This window comes from Myotis yumanensis, unplaced genomic scaffold (genome assembly GCF_028538775.1).
Source record: "Myotis yumanensis isolate MYYU_CA2020_CCGP unplaced genomic scaffold, mMyoYum1.0.hap1 SCAF_4, whole genome shotgun sequence".
In the NCBI taxonomy this organism is placed as follows: domain Eukaryota; kingdom Metazoa; phylum Chordata; class Mammalia; order Chiroptera; family Vespertilionidae; genus Myotis; species Myotis yumanensis.
Genome location: NW_027223755.1, coordinates 35,739,057 through 35,764,542, shown reverse-complemented (window position 1 = coordinate 35,764,542; position 25,486 = coordinate 35,739,057). Strand labels below are relative to the sequence as shown.

The 25,486-nt window shown below is 42.9% G+C and overlaps 1 protein-coding gene across 1 annotated transcript in view; it reads right to left on the bottom strand.

Moving 5' to 3' along the window:
* Positions 1 to 22,359, bottom strand: part of PIK3R1 (phosphoinositide-3-kinase regulatory subunit 1) — an 86,474-nt gene extending 64,115 nt beyond the window's left edge. The window contains exons 1-2 of the mRNA XM_070412103.1: positions 22,165 to 22,359; positions 12,183 to 12,888 (exon numbers count right to left, since the gene is read on the bottom strand). Coding sequence (XP_070268204.1) covers positions 12,183 to 12,516 — 334 coding nt within the window. The 5' untranslated portion in view covers positions 12,517 to 12,888; positions 22,165 to 22,359. The remainder of the gene's footprint in view (positions 1 to 12,182; positions 12,889 to 22,164) is intronic.
* Positions 22,360 to 25,486: the final 3,127 nt, after the last annotated feature.

Here is a 25,486-nt window from a genome sequence, read left to right as displayed (position 1 = left end):
TTTTGGGGGGGGGGGGGGGGGTATGCAGTGTATTTCTAAGTATTTGCACAAATATATGCCTTACATAGTTTTATTCTTTTGCTAATTATTCTTTAAGTTATTCAAAATAAATTATTTTTTAACCTATGCTTTTCTAATCTAATTAGAAAGTTTAGGCATGAAAAGACAACTTTAAAATCTTCCCAGGTGACACGAGAAGATGAACATGCCTTTCTGGGGGCTTGCTTATCAGGGAATGTCTCTCAATGGCCTTTCCACAGGAAATACAAGGAAGCAGCACAGTAAGTTCTTGAGTCACCATTTTTTTCCATAAAACTCTACTAAAGCAATCTACTACTTCTGCATTTACTACAAAGGAGAAGGGAGCCTGAATTTTGTTCCTTGGTAGTTAATCAGATATTCTAACTGCTTGCTTTAATAGTATTTTTATAATTTTTTTTAATTGCCAAAACATATCTAGAGGTGGTCTCTCACTGACTTCAATCAAACAACGTGGAGAACACTTTCAAATCTGTACACATGCATGCAAGCTAATTTTTATGTTGCTGTTTTCCACTTGATATGACTTCCTGTTTATCGACGCTTTAAAATCACGTTAGAACTTCTATATAGCTACCATTTTTTTCCCTTGTTTTTATCTCTTTTTCTTTAGATTCTGGAAGAGCTTTATCTGCATTTCTACTTTACCACACTCATTTCATTTTCAGTTGTGTTAATTCTACCCTTGACTGCCTCTCATATGGGTTTTAATGTGCTATTACATTTTCAATTTCTTTACAATCATTCTTCTATGGTTTCATCCCATCCTATCGTCTTTTCAGCTCATAATCATCTATTTGCTTCCTGCCCCTCTTTAGTTAGGGCCACATCTTTTTTAGCAATGGATCACTGTTGGAGATCTGCTCTTCCTTCAAATCTTCCATATGGCCTCTCATTTTCTTTCTAGAACAACAATTTACAGTAGGCTGGGCTTTAGTTCCTGTTTATTGATCACTAAGCTAGGAGAGATCTACCCAGACCCAGTGCTTGCTCTGAACTACTCTCCATCTACTTGGCTCACCTACAAACTACTTTTGTAGAATAAGGTCCTCAGGATGTAACAGTAACAACCCCTATCCCACCCTCCCAGCTCTGCCTGGCTATTCTGAGTTACAACCTTTAACTAAATAAAAGGCGCTATTGAGAGGGATGACAAAGAGGAAGGAAAGAGCTTTCTGAGGACAGCTGCCTGGGTTTTCTGAGTTAAAGGCAGAGAGCTGAGGAGCAGATGGCTTTGCCTAACTGTTTTCAGGTGATCGAAACTTATTCTATGTTTTTAAACCAGGCTCATGGAGTTCACGGTAACTTTTTAGAGCAGCGGTCGCCAACCTTTCGGACCTCGCAGACCACCGGTTGGCGACCGCTGGTTTAGAGTAAGTGCTTTCCTCTCCCTTCTAGTGAGAAGTCTCAAGAGATCGTGTCAGGACTACTGGCCAAAGACCTTTTACAATCAGGAAATATTTAAATAAGTTTCTTTTTCAACTGAAAAAAAACATAAGCAAAAATAAAAGCATCCAAGAAGTTTTGCCTTTGAACGACCATCTCTGTGCAATGTCACACCGTCCCTTTAAACACCTAGAAATAAAGTTCACTTGTGCCTTCCACTTGCCATCATCCACCCTCTTGTCCTCGGAAGTCAGGTAACAAAAACACAATGTTTATGTTATAAACTTGGCAGTGACTGACTGTTCTGAAAAACGAAGTTTGACATTCAAAGGAATTTAGCCATTTCACTAGTCTTTTAAAATGGCGTTTACAGCTAACTTTGACAGAACTCAGGTATAAGCCTTCCCATTCATTTGAGCCAACTTGAGATTTCTTGTACTTACGGATGTCAAGCAACCACTATCCACATGCCAAAACACATAATTCTTATGCTGGATACCTTCAGCTTTTGGGCTTTTAAGCCGGAAATAACCATCCTGTGTTCCATTTTAATCAAAATGATATGATTATGTGTCAGAAATAAGAAAATCTGAAACTCAGAGAAACATTTGGAGCAGATATTTAACTTCTTCAAAAATAACAGAAATGGAAGAAAAATCATTTATCAATGGTATGTAATTATGGAATATCTAAACAAGGTATATTTCTTCCCAAGAAAAGCTGCATATACACACATACACCCAAACTCTGTCTTAAGTTTCATGGCCTTTATCAGTCTTTTTGTAACTCAACTCTTTAATATATTTAGCAGACATAAGAAAATGTAAGTCATATGTAAAGCAAAAGTAATGTGTTGTGTGTTTGTATGAATGCAACAGCCAAAGAAACTCAGAAACAACAGACATAATTAAAGACCACCCAAACAGCAGAAACTATCTGATTTCTGCAGTTACTGATATCTTCAGAAAGGACTGCTTAACAAGACCTACACAACAGGCTGCTGGAGGGTTCTTGAACCCTCTGAATGCACCCCCTTCTTTTTAAATATTTACATGATCATTTGAGCTTACTTGTCTTAATCTGGAAAACTGTTATAATAATGCCACCTTTGCAGGGTGGCTGAGGATCAAAAGAAAAATATCTAAAATGTCTAGCAGAAGGCTTGGAAAACAGTAAGCCTGCAAATTTTTAAAGTGCATTTTGAAAAAGGCCTTTTCAACATTTAAACAGACCATGGGAAACTGCAGGACAATGACTATAATATGTACTTTGGTATGTTCTAACCAAATTCATTAAATCTCATTCCTTGGCACTTAGTAGGCATTCAGCATTATTTAGCAATAAAGTCATTCTACCCTCTTTGAATCTCTCTCCTTCAAAATGGAATACTTCCCTTTTGCTACCTGGAAAAAAACAGGGTAAGCCGTAAGTTAACAATGCTGTGAAATATTACAAAATTATAGATATTCAACTATGTTTCTATAGTTAGGACACAGAGATAGAAAGATATATTTCAAGTAACATGTTTACCGGTAAAGAAACAACATTCTTAAACATTAAAAATGATTTTAGCCAGAACCGGTTTGGCTCAGGGGATAGAGCGTCGGCCTGCGGACTGAAGGGTCCCAGGTTCGATTCCGGTCAAGGGCATGTACCTGGGTTGCGGGCACATCCCCAGTGCGGGGTGCGCAGGAGGCGGCTGATCGGTGTTTCTCTCTCATCGATGTTTCTAACTCTTTATCTCTCTCCCTTCCTCTCTGTAAAAAAATCAATAAAACATATTTTTAAAAAATTATTTTAAAAAATAGGATAAAATGTTTAATGCAGTTTCCCAGTAGATTATCTTATTAACAATGTTAAGCAATTCTGAAAACTGCACTTTCCAAAACCTAGTCACACGGTGGAAACAATGCTGACTTTTCTTACTATCACATGGTACCATGTGCTGAGTCTGAGGGCACTATGGTAGTTTGCCTCCTCAGGGTAAAGCTTTCAAGATGACGATGACCGCCTCACAGTCCTACAGGCTTTACAATGTAACCTTGCCTAATGCCTCTACTAATGTGTTATTTGAATACTTCTACCACATGTACTTGAAGAGGTGTGAAAAAAAACAAAACTACAACCTGAGTAGATACATGTTACAACCATCACCCTCTACCTGCCTTGGAAAATTTAACAACAAAAAAAAACAAACCCCACTAGATAAATACTTAGGAACTCTGAGAGCATATCATGCCAACAAATTTAGTTATACCACACAGGTGCAGTACAAAGAAGACATTCCATGACTATCTTTAATTCGCTCATGGACTGCAATGAAATGTGTGAAACTGGAAGAGTCCCAAACCAATTTAGATGTCAGAAGCTGCTGAGAGCCCACCAACAAAGGTAGAGCATAAATTCTCACAGTGGTGAAATATATCATAAAATCATACAGTGTGCATATCTGCAAATACTTGGTACCGATTTGGCCTTTCATTAACAATAATCCCATGGGTCAATCTCCAATCAGATCTTGCAATGAAGTCATGTGAGAGCATCTGCCCAACCATCCCAGCTTGTTTCTCTCTATGAAACCCCTCCCCCTCTGGCTTCAGGTTTGCATTACTGGGAAAACACTACTAGTGAGAACTTAAATTTTCTGGGGTTTGTTTCTCCAAGAATTCTATGAGTAGAAATGCAGAAACTTTTGTTGATCATGTGTAAGATGCTACAGCAAAAATATAGCCAAAATTCAAAAGAGGTAGTAGCTACTTATTTTACAATTAGAAGACATTGAGATTAGAAGGGTTAAGGAATTTAACAGCGGCAAAGCAGAGTGAAATTTCTGACTCAAAGAATATATCCCAGAGATTTATATTTCACAAATGCCAACATCTTTACTATCTTGGATATCAGATTTGATCATCAAATTACAAAGAGTCTCCTACAATACAGTAAAATAAACTCACACTTGGAACTTCAATATGCCTCAAACTATGACAGGACAGAAGAACCTACAGGCATTGCATAATACATGCTGCTAATTGAGAATCGATTAATAGGTGAGCACACACACCTCCAAGCAAGAAAGAGTCCAGAGAAGGTATTCCTGAAAACGATAGCCGTACTTTAGGTGGCATAAAAACACTGGGAGAAAGTTCTGCATGCATAGTGAAACAAAGATCTGCTGCTTGTTTGTTGTAAACTGTTTTGATATTGAACGCTATAAACTCAATCAAGACCTCAAAACATCCTATATAATAAAAGGCTAATATGCAAATTGACCGAACAGCAGAACGACTGGTTGCTATGATGTGCACTGACCACCAGGGGGCAGATGCTCAATGCAGAAGCTGCCCACTGGTGGTCAGTGTGCTCTCACAGGGGGAGCGCCACTAAGCCAGCAGCTGGGCTCACAGCTGGCAAGTGCAGCGGTGGTGGCGGGAGCCTCTCTCGGCTCCGCGACAGCACTAAGGATGTCCTACTGCCAGCTTAGGCCCACTCCCAACTGATGTCCCATCAGTTAGACATCCCCTGAGGGCTCCCAGATTGTGAGTGGGTGCGGGCCGGGCTGAGGGACTCCCCCCCAACAAGTGCATGGTTTTCGTGCATCAGGCCTCTAGTTTAGATATAATCCATCATGCAATTATGCTTCTTATTTCTAGCTATCACACCAAGTTATTTTCTCCTATTTCAGCCTTCAAACCAACTTTATGTCTTTCCTCATGGAAATTTGTTAGCAACAAAGACACACATAAGGGACAGCCAGCTGTACTGCTGACATCTGTTTTCTTTTACTAAGAAAAACATGGATATGTAAATGGCATCATATTTATTCTTACTTGACAGAGGTACAAAATTCTCCCCTTTTGGATGTTACTTAGCAGATGTAAGCACCATTTGTTGTTGAATTTCAGAATTTCAAATGTTTATTTTCTTAAACTCAGACTTACTGGGAAAGTGCTTATTAATCAGAATTTCTCCTGTTTTAGACAAAGATGCATTTACTTAGAAATCAGAAAAGACTGACATCAAAGTTATCAGAGAATTTATTGAAACTAAGCTAAAAAGGAAACACTTTTAGCATATAGAGTTCTACTTTTACAACAAAGACAATTTTATTAGAGTATCAACACTAGCTTGGTTGTAAGTAAACAAAATAGACTCACACCACTTACACAGCTCCTGTTGGAATCGGAGGTGTGAGGGCTCTACTTAAATTGTACAGATGTGGATATTGGACCCTGTACTCATTTTGGAAAGAGAACAGAGAATAAAATCCTAAAGCCAGAAGCCTTCATGAAAGTGTCTGAAGATATGTCTCACTTAAATAAGAAAATACATAACTGTCGTACCACAAGCTGTGATTCTAAATGATACAGGTCATGGTGGGCTGGCAGAAAGTTTTTCAGCAAATAATGTCTCGTCTATAACCCTGCACTTAATTGCTCCCACGAATCCAGGAAAGAGAAAGCCAGGTCCTTCCCTGGAGGACCGAGGGAGGACCGAGGGGAGCTCCCTACCCACTTGGGACTGCTTGCAAGTTTCTAAGTGCTCAGGACGAAACCTTCCTGCTACAAAGCAGCCAAAGTGAGACTTTCTCTTCTTGTCAATTTCTGTTTCAAATAACCCACCTGGACATGCAAATTGTTCATTAAGGTTATGTCCCTGTCTCTTTCACACTTCTGTGAAAACAAAATAACTAAACCTAAAATTAACAGGAAATGTCTTAAAAGTCAAGACTTTAGTAAAATAAATAGATAGATAGATAGATAGATAGATGGATAGATAGATAGATAGATAAATGCTGGTTCTTATGAGAAGACCTGTGTAAGAACTGTATATTCCTCATGTAACTGTGGTCATCAGAGAAGAAGCTAGGCTCCTCTGATTTTATCAAAACTAATTATTACCTTTGCTTTCTCCAGATGGATTTACTCTTTAATCAATTACATAGTTACATCTTTTGGAAAGGTATTTCATTTTTGCTGAAACAGAGGGAAAACACCTTTGTATACCTGGGTGAAAGAACCCTGCGTTCTGATTCCGTTTTCTGGAGGCAGGGCTCAAAGGCCCCCATCTTCAAGTACCTGCCAGCAGTGGCACTTTCTCACAGACGCACAGTGGTCAGTCCAGAAGGGGCAGCCGGCACCAGTCAGCTGTCTTACCCCATCACTGGGGGCTTTAACAACACAGTCCCCCAACTTCTCAGCAGAGTCTCACGTAAATAGGAGAAAAGGTGAAGAAAGCTATGACAAGGCACATTCTGAACTAAACAGAACACATAAAGGCAGGAGTTTGAGAGGCAGAGCAAATTACTTTCACAGACTATTTCTGTGAGGGACAGTGACACGTTATGACCGCGGGGCCCAGCAACGGTGTGTAATTTGGGATCAGGCCGCTATCTTCTGTGACCTCTGTGCAGTGTCTTCAATTTCTGTGATTTATTTCAGCCCTGCTTTCTAGATGGGGATTGACAACCATGGAAGGTCACTCAGATGCTGAGTGTGAAAAGGTAAAAACAGCATGGCGGGGGAAGTCATGAAAAGCAAACACAAATTGGAGGCTCTTTTCTCTTACTGTTTAGGAAGAATTTTGATCAAAATTTAAGCTTTATATTTTATGTGTGAAACCTGGGACCCACCGTCAGAGTCAGAAGTGGGAGCTTGGGAGGTTGGGGGATAGAAACGGGTAATGAACTCAGATTCGTAAGTGACCTCTCAAGTTAGCCGATTTCAATGTTCTATACCAGTGGTCGGCAAACTGTAGCTCATGAGCCACATGCGGTTCTTTGGCCCGTTGAGTGTGGCTCTTCCTAAGCCTTAGGAGTACCCTAATTAAGTTCATAACAATGTACCTACCTATATAGTTTAAGTTTAGAAAATTTGGCTCTCAAAAGAAATTTCAATCGTTGTACTGTTGATATTTGGCTCTGTTGACTAATGAGTTTGCCAACCACTGTTCTATACAAACTAACCTGGCCACAGAATCTCACCAGTCTAAATATTCTGCCTTCGCATGGCTCTAGTTAAAGGATCTCAAAATGCTGTCTTAAGGAGTACCCCACTGGACAGCTTACTTATGAAAGGAAGAAATACATTTTCATTCCCCCATCCCTGAATCCCCACCTCCTTTAACTCACTTCCTTGTGTGTGAGAGGAAATAGGGAACCAGGGTTGAATGGGGTTGTGTGCCTGGGAATAAAATGCCAGTGTCTGAGCAGCCTAATGTAAAAAGGGCTGGAGTATTTATTTGAATAGGATGTCTCTCCTAAGGGGCAGGAAACACCCATCAACATCCTTCACCTGCACAAAACATGGAAGAGGTTCTCTCCAAAGGCAGCAAAATGGGGCTTTTACTGGGTTGTGGGAAAATGAAATGTGACCCTCATGCAAAGGGAAGGAGATAAAAGGAGGGGAGAGAGGGCAAAAAACCTGTGCCTGGGGACACTCGCTGACCTTGACCTGTGTTCTACTCACTTTAAGTGGCAGACAGTAAGCACCATTGCTTAACACACTTTCCCATCAACAGAACTACCTGTCCTAACCATGGGATAGAAAAATAACAGTTCTGGCCCTAGCTGGTTCAGCCCAGTGAATAGAACAGCAGCCTGTAGACTCCCCCAGTCAAGGGCATGTACCTTGGTTGCGGGCTCCTTCCCCAGCCCGGGCCCTGGTCAGGACTTGTGCAGGAAGCAACCAATCAACGTGTTTCTCTCTGTATTTCCCTCTCTTCCACTCTCCCTAAAAAAAAAATCAATGAAAAAATATCCTTGGGTGAGGAGAAAAAAAAAGGAAAAGAAAAGATCTGGAGACACAGCAAGCAATGGTCAAAGCCAAGGCTGCAAGATACCTCAGGTGTGAATGATGCAAAGAACAAATAAACTGTGATTTCAAAAACAGGAATGGGCTGTCATAGGCCCATGTGCCTGCACATGACATACAACATATGTGGCTAATTTTAAGTCACATGGTCATGAAATAGTTAAATGCTGAGCTTACTAACAAGCATTTTATCCACTTGCAGAGAACCTACTGTATTGTTCTAGATACTTGGGATGATGGACAGACAACTGAGGTCCCTGCCCTCATGGAGCTTATAATCTACCACAGGGAACAGACAAGACACAATCAACACGTAAGTAAATTAAGAGTTTAGATAATAAATGCTTTGCAAAAGCAGAGGACCCTTTGGTCCGCAGGCTGACTCAGAAGGGCAGGCTGCTACATGAATAAGGTGAGCAGAGCCAGCCGCCACGAGGAGGATTTGAGCAAGGTGGGAGAGTAGATTGAGCAAAGGGATGCTTGAGGAAGAATGTCCAAGCCCTGAGGTGGGAGGGGGCAGGAGAGGGCATCAGAGGGCAAACTGCCTCTCTTGATCCTTGATTTTATCTTTCATCCATGCTTCACAGTACAAAATAGGGATGCAGTTCATGTTTATTGAATTATTTAAATTCCAATAAATATAAGATTACCCAATACACACAAGTTTAACCCAAACTACAGGCTAGGGCTTTGTAAGAAAACTGTACACAAAATGTATTGGTGGAACATACATTTTCCTGAGAGGAGTTGAATATCAGATTTTCAAAAGGGCTTTTTTTTACTCTTTCCCCCCCTAAAAGTTACATATCACAGCTTTGTTTCCAGGAACATATAAGGAAAGTGGAAAAGCTGGTTCTATTACAATAGGAGGAATCCTTCACAAAGAGTCTACTTTTGGCCACAGTCTAATGACAACTTTCTTTTAAACACAGCAGGTGGCAAGCACAGGGTACAGGAGCATGTGATCGGCAGGCAGGCAGGTCGGAGCACCCTATTTCCCCCTTGCCCATCATGGGAGTGTGCAAAACGGCCCACAGGACACTATCTCAACAAGAAGGACCTGCATGAGACCTCAGGGGTCAATTCTAATAAAATAAAGGCAGTCAAACACGAAAAACAGGCTAAGTCACGTGAGGGGGCGGGGAAAAAAAGGAAAAAAGACTCAAGAATTCAATTACAATAAGAACTATCCTTTCTGCCTTCACAGAACATTGTCACTGCCAAAGTTTGTCAAGCAAATATACCCTTAGGCAAAAGACATCAGAGTCCCATAGCTTTCAACATCTAACTTTGTCTTACAACTACTTTCCATGTCCACTGGACATGAAACTAGTAGGAGTTACTGAATTCTCATTTTATAGAAATTGCATTTATTTATTTATTTAAATTTTTATGTACTGATTTTTAGAGAGAAAGAGAAGAGAGCGGGAGAGAGAGGGGACAGGAGGAGAGAGACAGTGAGAAACCAATTAGTTGTTCCACTTATTTATGCATTCATTGGTTGATTCTTGTATGTGCCCTGATGGGGGATCTAACCCACCACCTTGGAATAGCTAGACTAAGCTCTGACCAATGGAGTATTCAGCCAGAGCAGGAATCATAATTAACTGAGAATACAAGATTAACAGTCTAGAAATTCGAATGTTTAGTACTGCATTCCCTGCCCAACCCCCAAACACTGCCTTTTCAATCTCTCCATCATTCCCAATTTCTCATTTCTATTCAGACCTGTTCTTTCTAATACTTTAATGCACATTATCATAGGTCTCTTTCTTAAATTCTGCTAAAAATTTTCACTTTACATTTTTATGATTTAAAAAAATAAAAAAGCTGTTAAAATTTTCAATTGTCACCATATTACATGAGAAAGCATTATAAAAGAGCTTAGGACCTAAAAAGAGAAAAACATTTTTCTTAAAAGACTTGCTTTTCTGTATAGTATATCCAAATAAAGTTATACCTGAAACAATTATCAAGTGAAATTTTGTTTAGAAATTACTTTTACAAAATCTTTTTGTCATTAATATTGACAAAATACCCCTTTCCACCATTTAAATATTCTTTCCTAATCCAACTCAGATATTATTATGGTTCTGTTATCTTTTTTTAAAAATATTTTTTTATTGATTTAAGAAAGGAAGGAAGGGGGGGGGAGAGAAACATCAGTGATGAAAGAGAATCATTGATGAGCTGCCTCCTGCACGCCCCCCCTCAAGGGGAATCAGGCTGCAACCTGGGCATGTGCCCTGACCCAAAGCAAACTGTGACCTCCTAGTTCATAGGTCAATGCTCAACCACTGAGCCTGGTACAGCAGCTGGGCAGTCCAGTAATCTTTTGTATTCTGGGATAAATTAAATCGTTTTCTCTCTTGAATTAGCCTACTTATAAGGACCTGTTTCTAACTTATAAAACAAAAATTCAAATTAAAAATATGTAAATTGGTGGGGAAAAAACCAACTATGTATGGTTTTTGCCATACATAGTCTCAGAGAGAGAAAAAAGATTACACAGTAGGAAAAAAATGCTTGAAATTGACAAAGCTGATAACAACAAAGCTGAGTAAAAGGCTTGCCTCTGTGTGAAACTGAACAGAAACAATCAAACAAATAAACAAAACAAAAAAAACCCTTAAATGTGCACAAAGCTCCAATGTGGACCATCTCCAATAATCAATGAGGTTTCTGAATCAAGGTGGTTCAACACCTGTTATCAACACCATGGTTGACAAAATTTGTGTGTCTAGATTTTGATTCACCTGAAAAATTAAGTCTTGGCTTTTGAAATGTATAGTAAAACATATTTAGACATATTTTACAATAAATATGGTGTAATGTTCATGAAACAAGTACCTCTTTTGGGTCAGGTGGGAGAGGGAAAAGGCATCCTTAGTAAGTTCTTTGACTTTTACAAAATATTCCCATCCTATTATTACTCTACACTAAAAGGCAGCTATTTACCCTTACATCCTGCTTCTTTATTCTCATTACCTCATTCATTTTTTGCTAAAACAAGCCACACCAAAGAAAGCATAACAGTATCAGAATCTCTTCCAGAAATACATTTCGATGCTGCAGCCAGTTCTATTGTAACCGCATTCTAAGCATACCTTTCCATACCTATCCCAGTCTTGGGAAGGGAAAGAAAGATTACACAGCAGGAAAAAAAATGCTTGAAATTTACCAATGAGGAAATGAATTGACAAAACCGATAATAGCAAAGCTGAGTCAAAGGCCTGTCTCTGTGTGAAACTGAACAGAAACAAACAAACAAAGCTCATACAAGGACCACCTCCAATAAACAATGAGTGGCTTTTGAATCAAGGTGGTTTCCATTTAGGAAAGGCATTCAGTGATCTTTTTTTCTCATGAATGCCAAGTGCACTATAGGCACTCATGCTACATACACATTGCCCACAGAGGAAGAGAAAGCTAACGACAGGATTGGGTTTCAGCTACAGGCACAGTGTTCCTGGAGAGGAAGCCAGGAGGTAGACACCGGGTTATGAAAACAATGGTTTCTTCTCCCCTGAGTTCTGTGGTCATTTTATTATCTCTACATTTTTTCCACACAAATCACATTAATGTTAAATATACTTACATTAGACTTACCCTCTATTTTCCTAAAATGATTTAGCTATATAATACCAATTATAAGAATAAGAAAGCAAAAAGTATTTAATTCAATGACAACTACAAAAGTAGTTCTTAAAAACACTCACTAAACAGGTTCTCAGATACCATCTCCCTATTTTATAACTAAACCCTCCGCCCCACAAGCACAAACGTCTAGTCGTGTGGTGACTGACCACGCTTTTACGCACCATATATAAATTCAGGTAAAGTTGCCGAAACGACTTCTGCCCAGAGCATTTCAACTCAACCCAAATGTAAAACTTCCCTTTTTAAAAAGTAAAAAGAATCATTTAAAAATCACTCATTAATACTGACCTTGCTGCTCAGTTTCTGCTTCAGTTTTCGAAGAACCTGGTGCAACAGGAAGGGGTCGAGGTGGCCGGGGCTTTGGGGTGGGAGGTGAGATTTTTTTCCTCCCAATATATTCTACGTAAGTTCCTGGAAAGTCCCCTCTCTCCCCCGTGGTTTCATTATAGCCATTTAACCAGCCAATTTCTTCAGGCCTGGCTTCCTGTCCATCACTAAATCCAAGAGCTACTAAGGACCCTTTATTCACAGTCAATATGTCATCCAAGTGCAAGTCAATATCTTCTTCTCGTTCCTTTTTATAATCATAGAGTGCTCTGTACTGGTACCCCTCAGCACTCATGTTTGCAAATCTGTGACCATGCAACAGACGAGTCTGGTTACACTGCAGTCTAATTTTATGTTTCTAAGGAAGGTGAGCTCAGAGAGTGTGTTAAGATTCCGAATGTGTGTCCAGCAGAGGACAAAGGGCAACTCTCCAAAGGTTTAAGAGGAGAGGTGACTGTCCATCTGTCCTCCATCAACGGTGTGACTGAAGACAGGGCTCCACTTCCTCTGCAGGCCACAGTTCTCCCACTGGCTTCCTTTTCAGCAACTTGTCAACACTTGGACTCCAGGCTGACTCTCACAGCGAGGCCCAATCCTTTCTGACACTCTTGTCACACTGTCCATCTGTCGTCTGATTTTACTGCTGCGCTCCACACGCAAGCTTCACCTAGCAAAAGAAAAACAAGACTTAAGAATGAACATCACACTTGACCATCTGTGTGAATTTGAATTTCTACTTCCATTCAACAAGTACTTAATCAATTTGGCAGATGTACATGGACAGCGTGCTATTGCTGGACATGATATCCACAACAAAGATTAGTGAGACACTCCCTGCCTTCTAAGAGCACCAGGCAGGGCTGGAAGGGGTGTTGGCATGTGGCAATGTCGCAGAGATAAGACTGGTACACAAGGAACTGGTACACAATAACATGAGGTAAATGCCAAAAGACAGCAGCGACTAAACACTACAGAGTTCAAACGAGGGAGAGATAACATCTAACTGTAGGGATCTGAAGGCAGAATGAGATGTGTGGCATGGCCTAAGGTACAAATGTGACTAAGCAAGTATCATATTCTGGAAAGAGCCAGAACAGGGAGCCCAATCTGTCTGGAGGTAAAGAGGGCGCATCGCTGACTTTTGAGAAAGCAGACTGCAGTCTAGTAGTATTGAGGATAGCAAGTAGAATTTAAGGCGTTAAGGAACTGAAGAGGAAGTAGAGACAGTCCCTGCAAATTATTCTATGAAGATAGCTTAGTGGAGGGAGAAATGGGAAATGAAAGCTTTTTTTTCTTTTTCTTTCTTTTTTTTTTTTTAACACAGTGGAGGCAGAGAAATTAGAGAGCCAAAGATTCTCTAAGTTAGTAAGTTAGCGTTGGATTGCCAATAGAATAGTGCACGCACGTGGACACTTAGCACTCCAATCATTTCTCATCGTTACCTTTATTATAAAGTCAAAGCAACCTAAAGGTTTCCGTTAAGCTGGCTGAACAATAAAGCAATAAAAACAATAGTCACACAATTTCGGTGTGCTATATCAAAGAGAGCTTGTACAAACTTTATACAGTGTGGAACACTTTAGAAGTTTAATATTATAGGCACTCTTCAGTGTAAGCATCTTAAGAAGACAAATCTGATTACCGAGTAATTGTTACGTTGGCGTTCAGAAGTGTAAAGTATTCAACTTTACATGGCTAAAGCCTCTTAGATGTAATATAATAACACTCTTAGGAGAGTTACATATTAAAAGAAGCAAAACAAACACTGGAAATGTTTGTGTAGCAAGAATATGAATTTTGGTTAGTATTATTCTACTTTGTATTTCAGTTGTCAGAGAAAAAAATGAAAGCAACCAGCAGAGAGGATGAAAAAATAAACTATATTATGTTTGAAGACAGCCTCTCCTTTTGCTAGATCTGGAATCAAATTAAATACTCACTGCATAAATTCACACAAAAATGTAGAACTAGCACATCTCATTTTTAGTACTAATGCACTCTGTACAAATGAGACACAGAACTCTAAAGAACATGAAAAAATTTACATGTCCCTAAATGCCTGGAAACCAGGCAATATGCCTAAGAATAATGTAATCCCTCCAAATCTGCCTTGCAATTTTTGTTAGCTTTTCCAGGCAATGTATGTCTTTTTTGGGGGGAAAAAAATTCCTCAACCAGTAGGCTGGTAGATCTTTCCTCCAGCTGCTGCTTATGGCTTCCTCTATTTCAACAACTCAGTGCACCAGTTTGGTGAGATTCTTCACAGAATGGGAGCACAGTCCTCAGCAACCACCAGGCCCCTGCTCACCACATACCTATGTAGCTATCTGTGCAAGTTCCTCGCCAGGGCACACTGTAGTAAGAAAGGCTCCATGAATACTCAAGGTATTACAAACCCGAAGAACTTGCTGGCTTTACTGAGGCCAGACTCTAGAGTAGCAATCTCTGCCATGTGTGCCAGAAATCTGTGTTGTCCCTCACCATTTGCAAAAAGAAGCTTACTGACTGTGTAAGATAAATCCTGTATAGCACTCTGGGCCCTCGTCTGAGAAAATGAACCCCAGATCTCCTATGACTGTAGGATTGAAAGTACACTGTTGTATTAGAATACACCATTCCTATCTTCTGGGACCCCATCATCAAGGCCAGGAAGATCAATCAAAACAATTCGAGATCAGCCATGATTCGGTGCCAATTAAGTGGTCGGAGAACAATGTTGTAAGAGAGACACCTGACTAGTCATCTGGGTGATGACTGTCTCGTGTCCTAGTGTGAGGTACACAGCATCCTTGGCTAAGAAGATGCAGGCTTTTCCCCCCCAAGGCTTAATACATTAGAAGTTTATTTGTTGCTAATGAAACAACCTTGGCCATTATTCAAGTGTGCAGTTGCCAGGCCCATTTTAATGATTGTCACTGTTGTTGTGGTCAGCACGGTCATCACCTGAAGGTACATGTGTTCTAACCAATTCAATCGTCTTCCTCCTCCTCCTGACCTAAAGCTTATGGGAGCTGTTCTGTCAACACCTAATATTTGTTGGGAGTTATATGTGCACTAACACATTCAATACAGACAATTAGCACATTCAAAGCAAGATAATCATAAGGCAGGTACTACCAATCATTCTCACTTTACATGGGAGAAACTGAGGTGCAAAAAGTTCGGTATCTTGGCCATGATAACACCGAGCTATTGAAAGGTGGAAGCAGGATTCAGATCCAGGCAGTCTGCCAGAGCCACCACTTTTTACACCACTAGAACCTACAGCCCAAACTCAACTTGCTTCGATGCCTGAGTTATGTCCATGGGGTGACCGATGCAGATTCCTGCCCACCCGCTCTGACCTCCGCTTTGTACTCTCTGTAACAGCAGCCTTACTGAGTGTTTGTGGCTCTTTCACAAACGAACCTGCACAAAGAGAAGCCATTCTAACTCAGAGCAGTTCCGTCAAGTCCAAGACCAGGCATCTAGGACCATGCAAATTTCCTTCCAAAGAGACTTCACTGAAATGAATCCTTGCCAAAGAAGTCCACAAACTAGTGAATAAAAGAATACTGCACACATCACTTCTGGAAGGCTGCCCACTTCTGCTCTATGAGCTTAAGCTTCTGCCACCTGTATCCCTCTTGGCATCTATGCCCCCCGCCCCCCAACCCCTGCTGTAACTATCCAGGCTCCTCATTGCACAATTTGTAAAAACTCAGCTCCTCCTTAGGGAGAAGTGAAGTATTAACCCACAGTCACAAGGGCTATCACATCTAGAGGACTGACAAGTTCTCTTTTCTCTCAGCAAGAATGCAGAAAACTCAGAAGCCTGAGGCACTGGCAGTGTCTGTCTGAACCTCCTGAGATCAATGGAGCCCAAACTATTCAGATCCACAGGCTATATGCTGCCCAGATTCACAAGATTTGATTTTGCTTCCAGTGTCTGGCCACATACACCTGTCCATTGAGCTATTTCTACCCAGCACGGAGTAAAGATTTTTATATGTGGATAATATCCACCATCCATTAAGTTAATGTTTTCAAATAACCAAGAGTGTTAAGATATCTAGTCTCCAAGTTAGTTACTACTGTTGCTGTAACAAAAGGTACAAAGGAATCCTATGAACAAATAACAAATTAACTCACTTATATAACATCATATGAACAGTTCAAAATTTCCTTAAAGGGAATGATTTTGCTCCATTCTTTCAACCATTTTAAAGACGACCCAAAATACTGTTAATTGGAAGTATATTTCCTCTCTGTGCTAAGATACTGAGCAATTCTCATTCTCTTCCTCAAAATAAATGTTGTTTCTGATGCCTGACAAGCACCCATGACTTCTTAATGTACAACTGCTTGAAAGTAAAATTTCAATTTAACCCTCTAACCTGCAGGCATTTTGGCAAAGAACTTTTCCTTGAAAAGTCCTCTGACTGTTGACTTACTCCCCTCCCCCGCTTTTACAAAGGGCAAGGATTTAGCAAACTTGGTGAGAGGTAAAGGATATTTTTAAGTTACTTTAAATAAATCAAGACTATATCCTGATCATATGATTCTACCCTGTGATAAAATTAGCAACCTTGCACTGGGTCCCAGCACAAAATTGGTTCTGTGATCCAGATGCAAGGGCTATAGAGGAGTTCCTGGGCCCCAGTCCTTACCTCCCTACATCCTCAGTGTGCTCGCTCTGAGTCTAGGGCAAGCTCCCCACCTAAATTCACAGTCTTTTAAAAAAAAAAATCATTATTTAAAAATCTTTTCACTTTTCAAGTATGTTCTGGAAATCATGAAAATCAAACTGAACAAAAGTTAAAATTTCCTAGTAAACACAATGCAGTTCAACTTAAAATGATGCACTCAGGATAAATTTTATATCAACTGAAACAAAATAAAAATGATGGTATCAAATTAATCTGGGAGTCGCAGTCATCAAATATCTCCATTCATTTTCAAACCAACCAGAATGTACTGCCTGCTGCCATGCTCAGGGCTGAGTTTGTACTGTGGGAAAGCGGAGTGTCTAGGGCAGGACTCCCTGACTGCAAGCCCTTGGAAGGGTGGGGCGGGGGGAGTGCAGAACAAGCCCAGGTGAAACTACAAGGAAGGACAAGGAGGCAGGATTCTCCAGAAAGCACAGTGATGCCTGGTGCCAGAGCACTGCAGGAGGGCAGAGGAGAGCATGACCAGGCCCAGCTGGAGACAATTCCAGGCTCAGAGGTCATCACCTGGGGTCAAGGAGAAAGGATGATGCAGGCACTCACACCAAGGCTTCCTTGGGCCTCAGAAACACCCTGTTACCCAGAAATGGGCATAGGGCTGAGCATTCTGCTTCTCTGCATCATCACTGAAGAGAGGCCCTGAGGAGGCGCCCTGGGATGAGGGCTGAAGTAGACAATCCAAAGCCCCTCCTCTTGTTAAAATACAATGCTGTTTTGTAAAACTCTTAACAAGAAGGTTAGTATAAGCACTAAGCTTCAGACTCAGCAGCTGTCCCCCATCAGTGCCTAGATTTTAAACTTGGGCAAGTTACTTAAACCTCTGTGTGTGTCACAAGTTTAGCATCTGTGAGAAAAATACAAAAAAGCAAATCTACAGCTCATAGGGTTATTATGAGGATTAGATTATATGGCACATATAAAGCACTGAGCTCCATGATTGATAATTGGAGCTTAACTATTAACACCAACACAGTGCTTACGATGGGCCAGGCTCAGTTCTCAGTTTTGCATATATCAACCCATTTAATCCTTATAGCCACCCTATGTACAATTATTATCCCCATTCCACAGATGAGAAAAGCGGAGAGATTAATTTGCCAGAAGCGACATGGCTAGTAAATTGCAACTATGGTTTTGTTAATATTGTTACTACTACTAGTATTGAATGACACTGCCATTTATGCAATTCACATTTAAAACAGGAATTTTCTTTTGTATTGCTTCTAAATACTGCAAACTGTTCTAAACGAATTGTGAAGCCAGGCAAAATAAAACTCTCTGCTGTCCCCTTAACTCCTTTCCAGAGTAAAGAGACAGATAAAGGCTGCAGGCAGACTTTGCCCATCTCTCCCTATCTGAGGTAGAGGGTGGCTTTGCAGAGGTCAGGGCAAAGGAGACTCAGGAGGCAGCAAGGGTGTGTGAGAGTGTATGTCAGGTAGGACAATACTAGGCTCCCTAGGTGCTCTCAAAAAGAAAGGATGAAGGCACAAATGCTATCCTACAGAACTGACAGTTCGAATGTTACAGCCCCAGCTCTTCAGGCTGAGCTTTGAGTCTAGACCAGGGGTGGGCAAACTTTTTGACTCGAGGGCCACAATGGGTTCTTAAACTGGACCGGCCGGAACAAAAGCATGGATGGAGTGTTTGTGTGAACTAATATAAATTCAAAGTAAACATCATTACATAAAAGGGTACGGTCTTTTTTTTTTTTAGTTCTATTCATTTCAAACGGGCCGGATCCGGCCCGCGGGCCGTAGTTTGCCCATGGCTGGTCTAGACCACTGGTGGTCCAGTGAGGAGGGCAAGGGCATGGCACAATGGCCCAGGCACCACGCTTTATTAAAGTACTCCACCCACTGGTGGATTCTCTCCTTCCATTTTGGCCAGACTCATGACCTGAAGGGGGTGGGGGAGGGGTGTTCATTAACCTGAAAACTATTTTGACTACAGGTGCCTGTGGATATGCATTTGATTTACTTTAAGAAAAACAATGCTGGGAAGATAAACTATCCAGAGATGTTTTCATAATAGAATTTTTTGTTTTTTAGCAAAATCTATACTCATTCTACCCTTTACAAAAAAATAAAATAAAAAATAACAGAAGCCAAACAGACAAGTTTATAGATGATGACACAGTCAACTTTTCAGCTCTTTTGGCATAATATACATAAAATAACTTTTAATCACCACTCTTTTGGCAAGTAATTTCAATAAAAGTGTTGGCAGAATCATGGCAAGTAATCACATTAGGGGGCATAGGTGAAGGAGATGGGGAAAAAAAAACAATAAATATAATCAGAATATTTTAAATATTGATTACAACCTAAGTTTTTGTTTTAAAAATGTCATGTAATTACATTATGCCTTCTAAGGTAAAAACTAATTGGCAATCCCTTCCTTCCATTGATGAGTAACTTGCTCACCTTCTCAAGCTTCCCTGAGATGCTCCATTCTCCTGCCTTTACTGGCAAAATCCCTGTGCCTTCCAGAGGGGGACCTGTGGGGAGCCTGTCCAAAGTGTGTAATATACTGAACAAACACTTCCCATTTTCTCTGCATTGTGCACGCCTCAGATGTGAGAATTAGAAGTAAAACCCCAAATGCAGACATTATCTCAGCTTTCTATAGTCGACCTGACCATAACATTTTTTTTCCCAATTTGTTCATGTACCGTCTCTTTACTCAATAAGACACATTTGGAAAATTACCAATTGCAAGCATAAAAAAAGCTGAACTAGAATTGTTCCTGTTTTAATGAACAATCTCTCAGAGTATGTCTTTTTAGAACAGTCCTCTAAACTACCTAAGAAAAAAAAATTTCAACGAACATACTAATCTAAAAGTTACGTGGCATTCATGGGAAAATTTAATTAAAGGTTTGGCCAACACTCTTAACAATACAAACTTTGGATAAGTGCAGTAGGTTTGCCATTTGAGATACAAAACGCTTCTGCACAGTCCCAGGAGTAAATGCATACTCCACCACCACCACGTTCAATAACCAAAGTATGCATTACCTGTAACTCACTGCATCACTTGTTTCCCCAAACCAATCTTATACTGTGGGGATTTCCTGCTCTTAATACATTTCAATTTCAAGAAATAACTAAAGACGACAATATAATCAATGGGAAGTGAACTGCTTTTTCACATTGGCTATCAGCATCACAGATGTAAAAACAAACAGTGATATCGTTTTACAAAAGCAGATATAACAGCAGATAATAGTGTGTACATTGCAGTGTTCTGTGAGGCAACTGGCAAGAACAGGCCCATATCAAGATGAAAGTTAAAGAAAGCAAATGCACATTAACACTTTGAAGGCCAATATCAGACACATAAAACTTTCTTCCAATCATAAAAATCTACACATTTCTACAGGAAAAAGTATGACTCTACTACCTACCTGCAACTGGCGCCGAGAACTGAGGAGGCCAGCAGTGGCAGAGCCCAACACTTCCGCAAGGCAGGCAGCCTCCTCCACTGCCCTTTCCAGTTTAAACCTTGACTCCCAACCAAACACACCTTCCCAAACTTTATAGGGACACTTCCACTCCCCCCCCCCCCCAAAAAAATCAATGGAAGGGGTTATTTTCTTTGTAGTGATCAAAACACTTGCTTCCAAAAGTTTAAGCAACTTTTGTTCCTAAAAAAACCCATACTCTACTGCTTTTAAACCGTTTATTTCAAGAACAGTGTAATCAGTCAAAAAAGTATACATGGGGGGAAGGGGAGTGTGCTTTTTATTTTCTTTGTCAACCATAAAAGATGGTTGTGGCCTTCTGTGTAGAAGTCACCAAATTCCCAATGATTTACTCCTTGAAAGTGCATTACGCTGATAGCCTGCCTCAGAAATGAACCTGCTTACCTACTCCAACCTTTCCTAGCTAATACCTCACCATCTTTAGAGTTGCCAAAACGCAACACTAGCTAGTGAAGTATTAAGATACAATTCCATGTGAAGCTTGGGTCAATAAGCTTTGGGAATGTCCTGCCTAACAACTAAAACTTGAACCTCATCCCACTGAAATGACAATCTCATGCTGCATTCAAAACCCGGAACTACTTTATCCATTCCTACTTCGAACCGACAAAGAGGAAAAGGACAGAAAAAAAAAGAGAAAGAAATCCTATGGCTTCTAAAGTCCTAACTTCCCCCCACCCCACCCCCACCCCACCCCAAAGGAGAGTGAACTCATACTTCTGCTGCCAACAGCGCTGCAGCAGCCACCAGGGTTCCCGGTATTAACAGCGCCCAGAGAAGCATAAGAATTTCCCCCAAACAGTTCACACACATGCTGCATTCAACATGCAACGGCCATTCCGTTCACACCCTCAAATTCTGGTTCCCCCAACGTACATTTCTGGACTGGAGTGGCTGGTCTGGGCTTTTTTGTTCTCTTTGTCTGGTGATCTGTCGGGCAGTTTCTGCCCTTGGGAAGGAGTGTTAGAGCGCGGTTTCCAGACAATTCCCCAAGCTACTTTACCTCGGGCTTGCACGCTCTCTTGCCCTCCCTAACCGGCTCCATATTGCTGGGCAAGTCCCTCCAGTCTCAACCCGCGTTGCAAAAAGCTGGATTTCCGGGCTGTTCCAAGACCCCATTAAGCGTGTCTCCAACAACCTGCCCAGGCCCGGCCGGCACTAGACACCGAGTTGGGGCCCCGGCGACCGGCTGCCCCGGGGCGCACTTCCTCCACCCCGGAAGAGGAGGGAGACAAACTTCGGGGAGGTGGGGGGAGGGCTGGCAGTGGGCTCCGGGGACCACCGCCGCCCCGCCCGCCGGGATGGCCCAGGCCACGACCCCGGTTGCAGCTGGAGGGCACGGAGGAAGGCATCGCTCCTTCCCGCTAACGCAACGGCAGCGGCCAGGGCGCTCTCCTCCGGTGAAGGACTCCAGAAAACTGCAGCCAGGCAACCATGGAGACCCTCCGAAGTGGTCGGAGGGGCGAGGGAAAGCCGGGGGGTCGCCTGCAGCTCGGGGACGGCTGCGCCCGGCGGCGTGCAGTACCGGCTCGCCGGAGGCCGGGAAGCGGGAGCCAGGACGCTGGCTGCGAGCCGGGCCCCGGACGGACGCAAGATGCCCGCGGCGAGGACGACCGGCGGCCGACCGCTCTCCCCAGGCTGGGCTCCGCTGAAGAAGCCGCCGCCGGTGACAGGAAGAGAGCGGCGACAGCCGCGCGCACGCACCGCCTCCCCCTCCCGAGCACACACACCCCGACCCGCTGCCACCGCCTACCTCCCCCGCGGGCCGGCTTCCTTCCTCTCCCGAGCCCGGGCTGCAGCGGCGGCCTCCTGCGCGCACGGCTCCGACGCGCCTCTGGCCCGGCTCCGACCCGCCGGCGTTCTCAATCCGAGCTCGCCGTCTCCCAGCCGCTCGCCCGCCAGCCTCGCCGCAGCAGCCGCTTCCTCCAACTCCACTCCAGCTGCTCGCGACTCCTGTCCGCGCGCCCGCAGCTCCAGCGCCCGGCGCCGGCTCCGCCTCCGGCCCCGCCCCGTGCGCCCCGCCCCCGATCCCGCGCCAACCAGCGCCCGCGTCCCCGCCCCTCTCCGCTGGCGCCGCCCCTCCGCCGCTGCCCCTCTCCGCGCCCGCCTCCCGGCCAGCCGGCCAGTGGGGCGGAGCTCTGACCTGAGGACCCTTCCCGTCGCCGGTTCGCCAGTCGCCCCGCTCGCCTTCCGCTCCCGCCGCGGGGATGCCCGGGGCGCCCGGGGCGCGCTGCCTCCGCTGTGGAGCGCTCTGGGTCTGCGTCCTCCGAGCCCGCCAGGCTGCTGCCCGCCCGCTGCAGAGCCGGCTGCTGGGCGTCTCCCAGACGGGAGGCAGCTGGGCTGGGGGAGGTCGGGGACAAGTTGAGACTGACTTGGAGGCTGCGTCTCTAATCTGAGCGTCTTGAAACCAACCCAGCCTTTTGGGAGCCCTCAGCCCCCAGCAGAGTGGCTGGGCGGGAAGGACTCGGATTCAGGGGCTCGCCAAAGCCGGAGGCCCTGCAATTCCCGGCCTCGCCAGCACAGCCTCGGGAGTGGGCGGAAAAACCACGCCACTCCGCGTGGGCCCGGGGGTGAAGGAAGGTGAAAGGGTGAACCGGAGGAACGAGCGCCCGCAGCCTGCCGCGAACTCCAAGAGCCTGGCACCGCCGCCACCGGGAGCCAGGCGGGTCCGCGAGAAGGGCAGAGTTTTATGAGGGCGCACGCTGGCTGATCCCTTGCAGTCCTGAGATGACGGAGCAAATGTAGGTCGCTCAGGCAGACTGTGGCCCTCCCTCTCCTTGTTCGTTCACGGGGTCAGTGGAGGAAGCTCACCTGAATTATCCTGTCCCGTAAATACGTTAGCTTTCAAAGGCAGATTCTTCACATAATCATCATGACTTAAGTTGCCACCCCCAAACCTGATGTTGGGTAAGATGGCATGCCAGCACCTGGTGTTCCGCTGTTTTCCATGAAAACACCTAAGAATCGCTTTTTATAAAGCTCTTCCCAGATTCCTCCTCTTCACCGGCCCAGCCTGCTTGCCCCAAACAGCCTCTTTACTGCTCTTTCCCAATTTCCTTGCAAGAATATTACTTTTTTTCCACCAAGCACCTATTTGTCAAACTTTGAATTTGGTGGTTTATTCCAGTGGATGTTGGAAGTAGAGGGAAGAGCATTCTGAAATTTATTGACTGTCCTTAGAAAATACCATTTTAAAAAAATATTTTTTGTATTGAATTCAGAGAGGAAGGGAGGAGAGAGAGAGGAAGAGAGAGAAACATCAATGATTAGAGAAAATCATTGATTGGCTGCCTCCTGCACGCCCCCCACTGGGGTTCCAGCCGCAGCTCCAGCATGTGCTCTTGACGGGAATCAAACTCAGGACCCTTCAGTCCCCATGCCGCTCTGTCCACTGAGCCAAACCAGCTAGGGTGAAAATGCCATTTTTAAGGTGACTCACATTCTAACGGAAAAGTTCTACTTTGGGTTAATCAGGAACTAGCATTTCTATTATTCTAATATGTCTCTTGAAGTGGAAATGCAGAAGCAGACAGCTACCTACCTGTTTAAGAATCCACTCTATTTAAAAGTAAATAGGAAGTTTATCAAGCTACATCCTTCCCACCTACTATGTAAAATGAAGGCCCTCCTATGTTGTCTGAGCTTTGTAAATAAAGTGAGGTGCCTCATCCTGTGGTAGAATTGCTTTGATCCAATGCAATAAGCTGAGATGTAACTGCTGTGATGTTTACAGTGTTTCCTTTAGGCTTGGTTGGGTCTGAAGAAAGCTTACCAGCAATCTCCTCCTTTTGTACATGAGGAGTTCCTGGAAAGAGACTGCTTGAGAACTGGGGTTCTCTCCCCCTCAAACTTAAAAATAGCAGGAAAGCCTTAATTGAGCTTCCTTTTTAAGATAGTCTTCAGTAATTTATTTCCAGTACATATTGTACTTAAAAAATTTTTTTTACCATCATATTGGAACACTTAACATAAGTCCAAAGATTGTCCATGGAAGGACAATAGATCTCTTTTTTCATAAACTGAATAATTTCAGTCTTTGTGTCATCTGTATTAAATTGATACCTTTGCCATATTACTAATATTAACATTTTTATTTACATCATTTCCATTGGTTTCTATGAAATAATAAAACAAAGGCAACAAAACAGCTGTATTCAAACTTAAAAAAAAAAGCACAACTTTTTCTTTAATAAAATCTTATCTGGACTCTCCAAATGGAACTGTTATAAGAAGCCATGTGGTGAGGCCAAAAGAGCTGATAGATCTTTGGAGCAGCCACATTTTATCTCCTGGGAATTTGTTGGAAATGAAAATTCTCTGTCCTCACTGAATCAGAAATACGGGGGTGGGAGGAGGGAACCTGGCAATCTGTTTAAATAAACCTTCCAAATGGTCTGGTGTCTGCTGTGGTTTGAGAACCATTGCTCTAGGCCTAGGGTATCTGGGAATGCAGACTAAAAACGACTGTAATAAAACGCTCAAATAAGCACACCAACACCACAGCTCAATCAGTAAAGACTAAACTGTTGGCTGACAAGTGGTGCCACCATCAAGAAGCTCAAAATGTCAGAGGACTTGCAATTTACCAAAAGGAGACTGTCACGTACAACTGGTGACAGTGAAGGCATTTTGGGAGTCAGACCTAAGGGAGTGAAGGCCTCCCCTGCCCCCACACCTTGAAAGGCTTTCAGTGGCCACAGCAAGCAAAGCAGTGTCCTCCTCAGTAAGGACCAGGAGGATACTCCCATTTGCCATCATCACTCCAGCTACCTCAATGTCAGTGCTAGACTTGAAACCTAAGTATGTAGTTTAGGGTTCAAAAAACAGTTAAACAAATACAAATGCCTTAGAGCCTTACTTCTCAAAGAGAGGACCATAGACCGGCAGCAGTGGCACCATCTAGGAGCATGTTATATATGCAAAATCCCAGGCCCTATTCCAGACCTTCTGAATCATAATCTGCATTTTGACAAGATCCCCAGGTGATTGGTATGCAAGTTAAACTTTGAGGTGCTCTGTCTTAGACAGGCATCCTCAGTTGTGGCCACATATTTGGAATTGCCTGGTCTGCACCA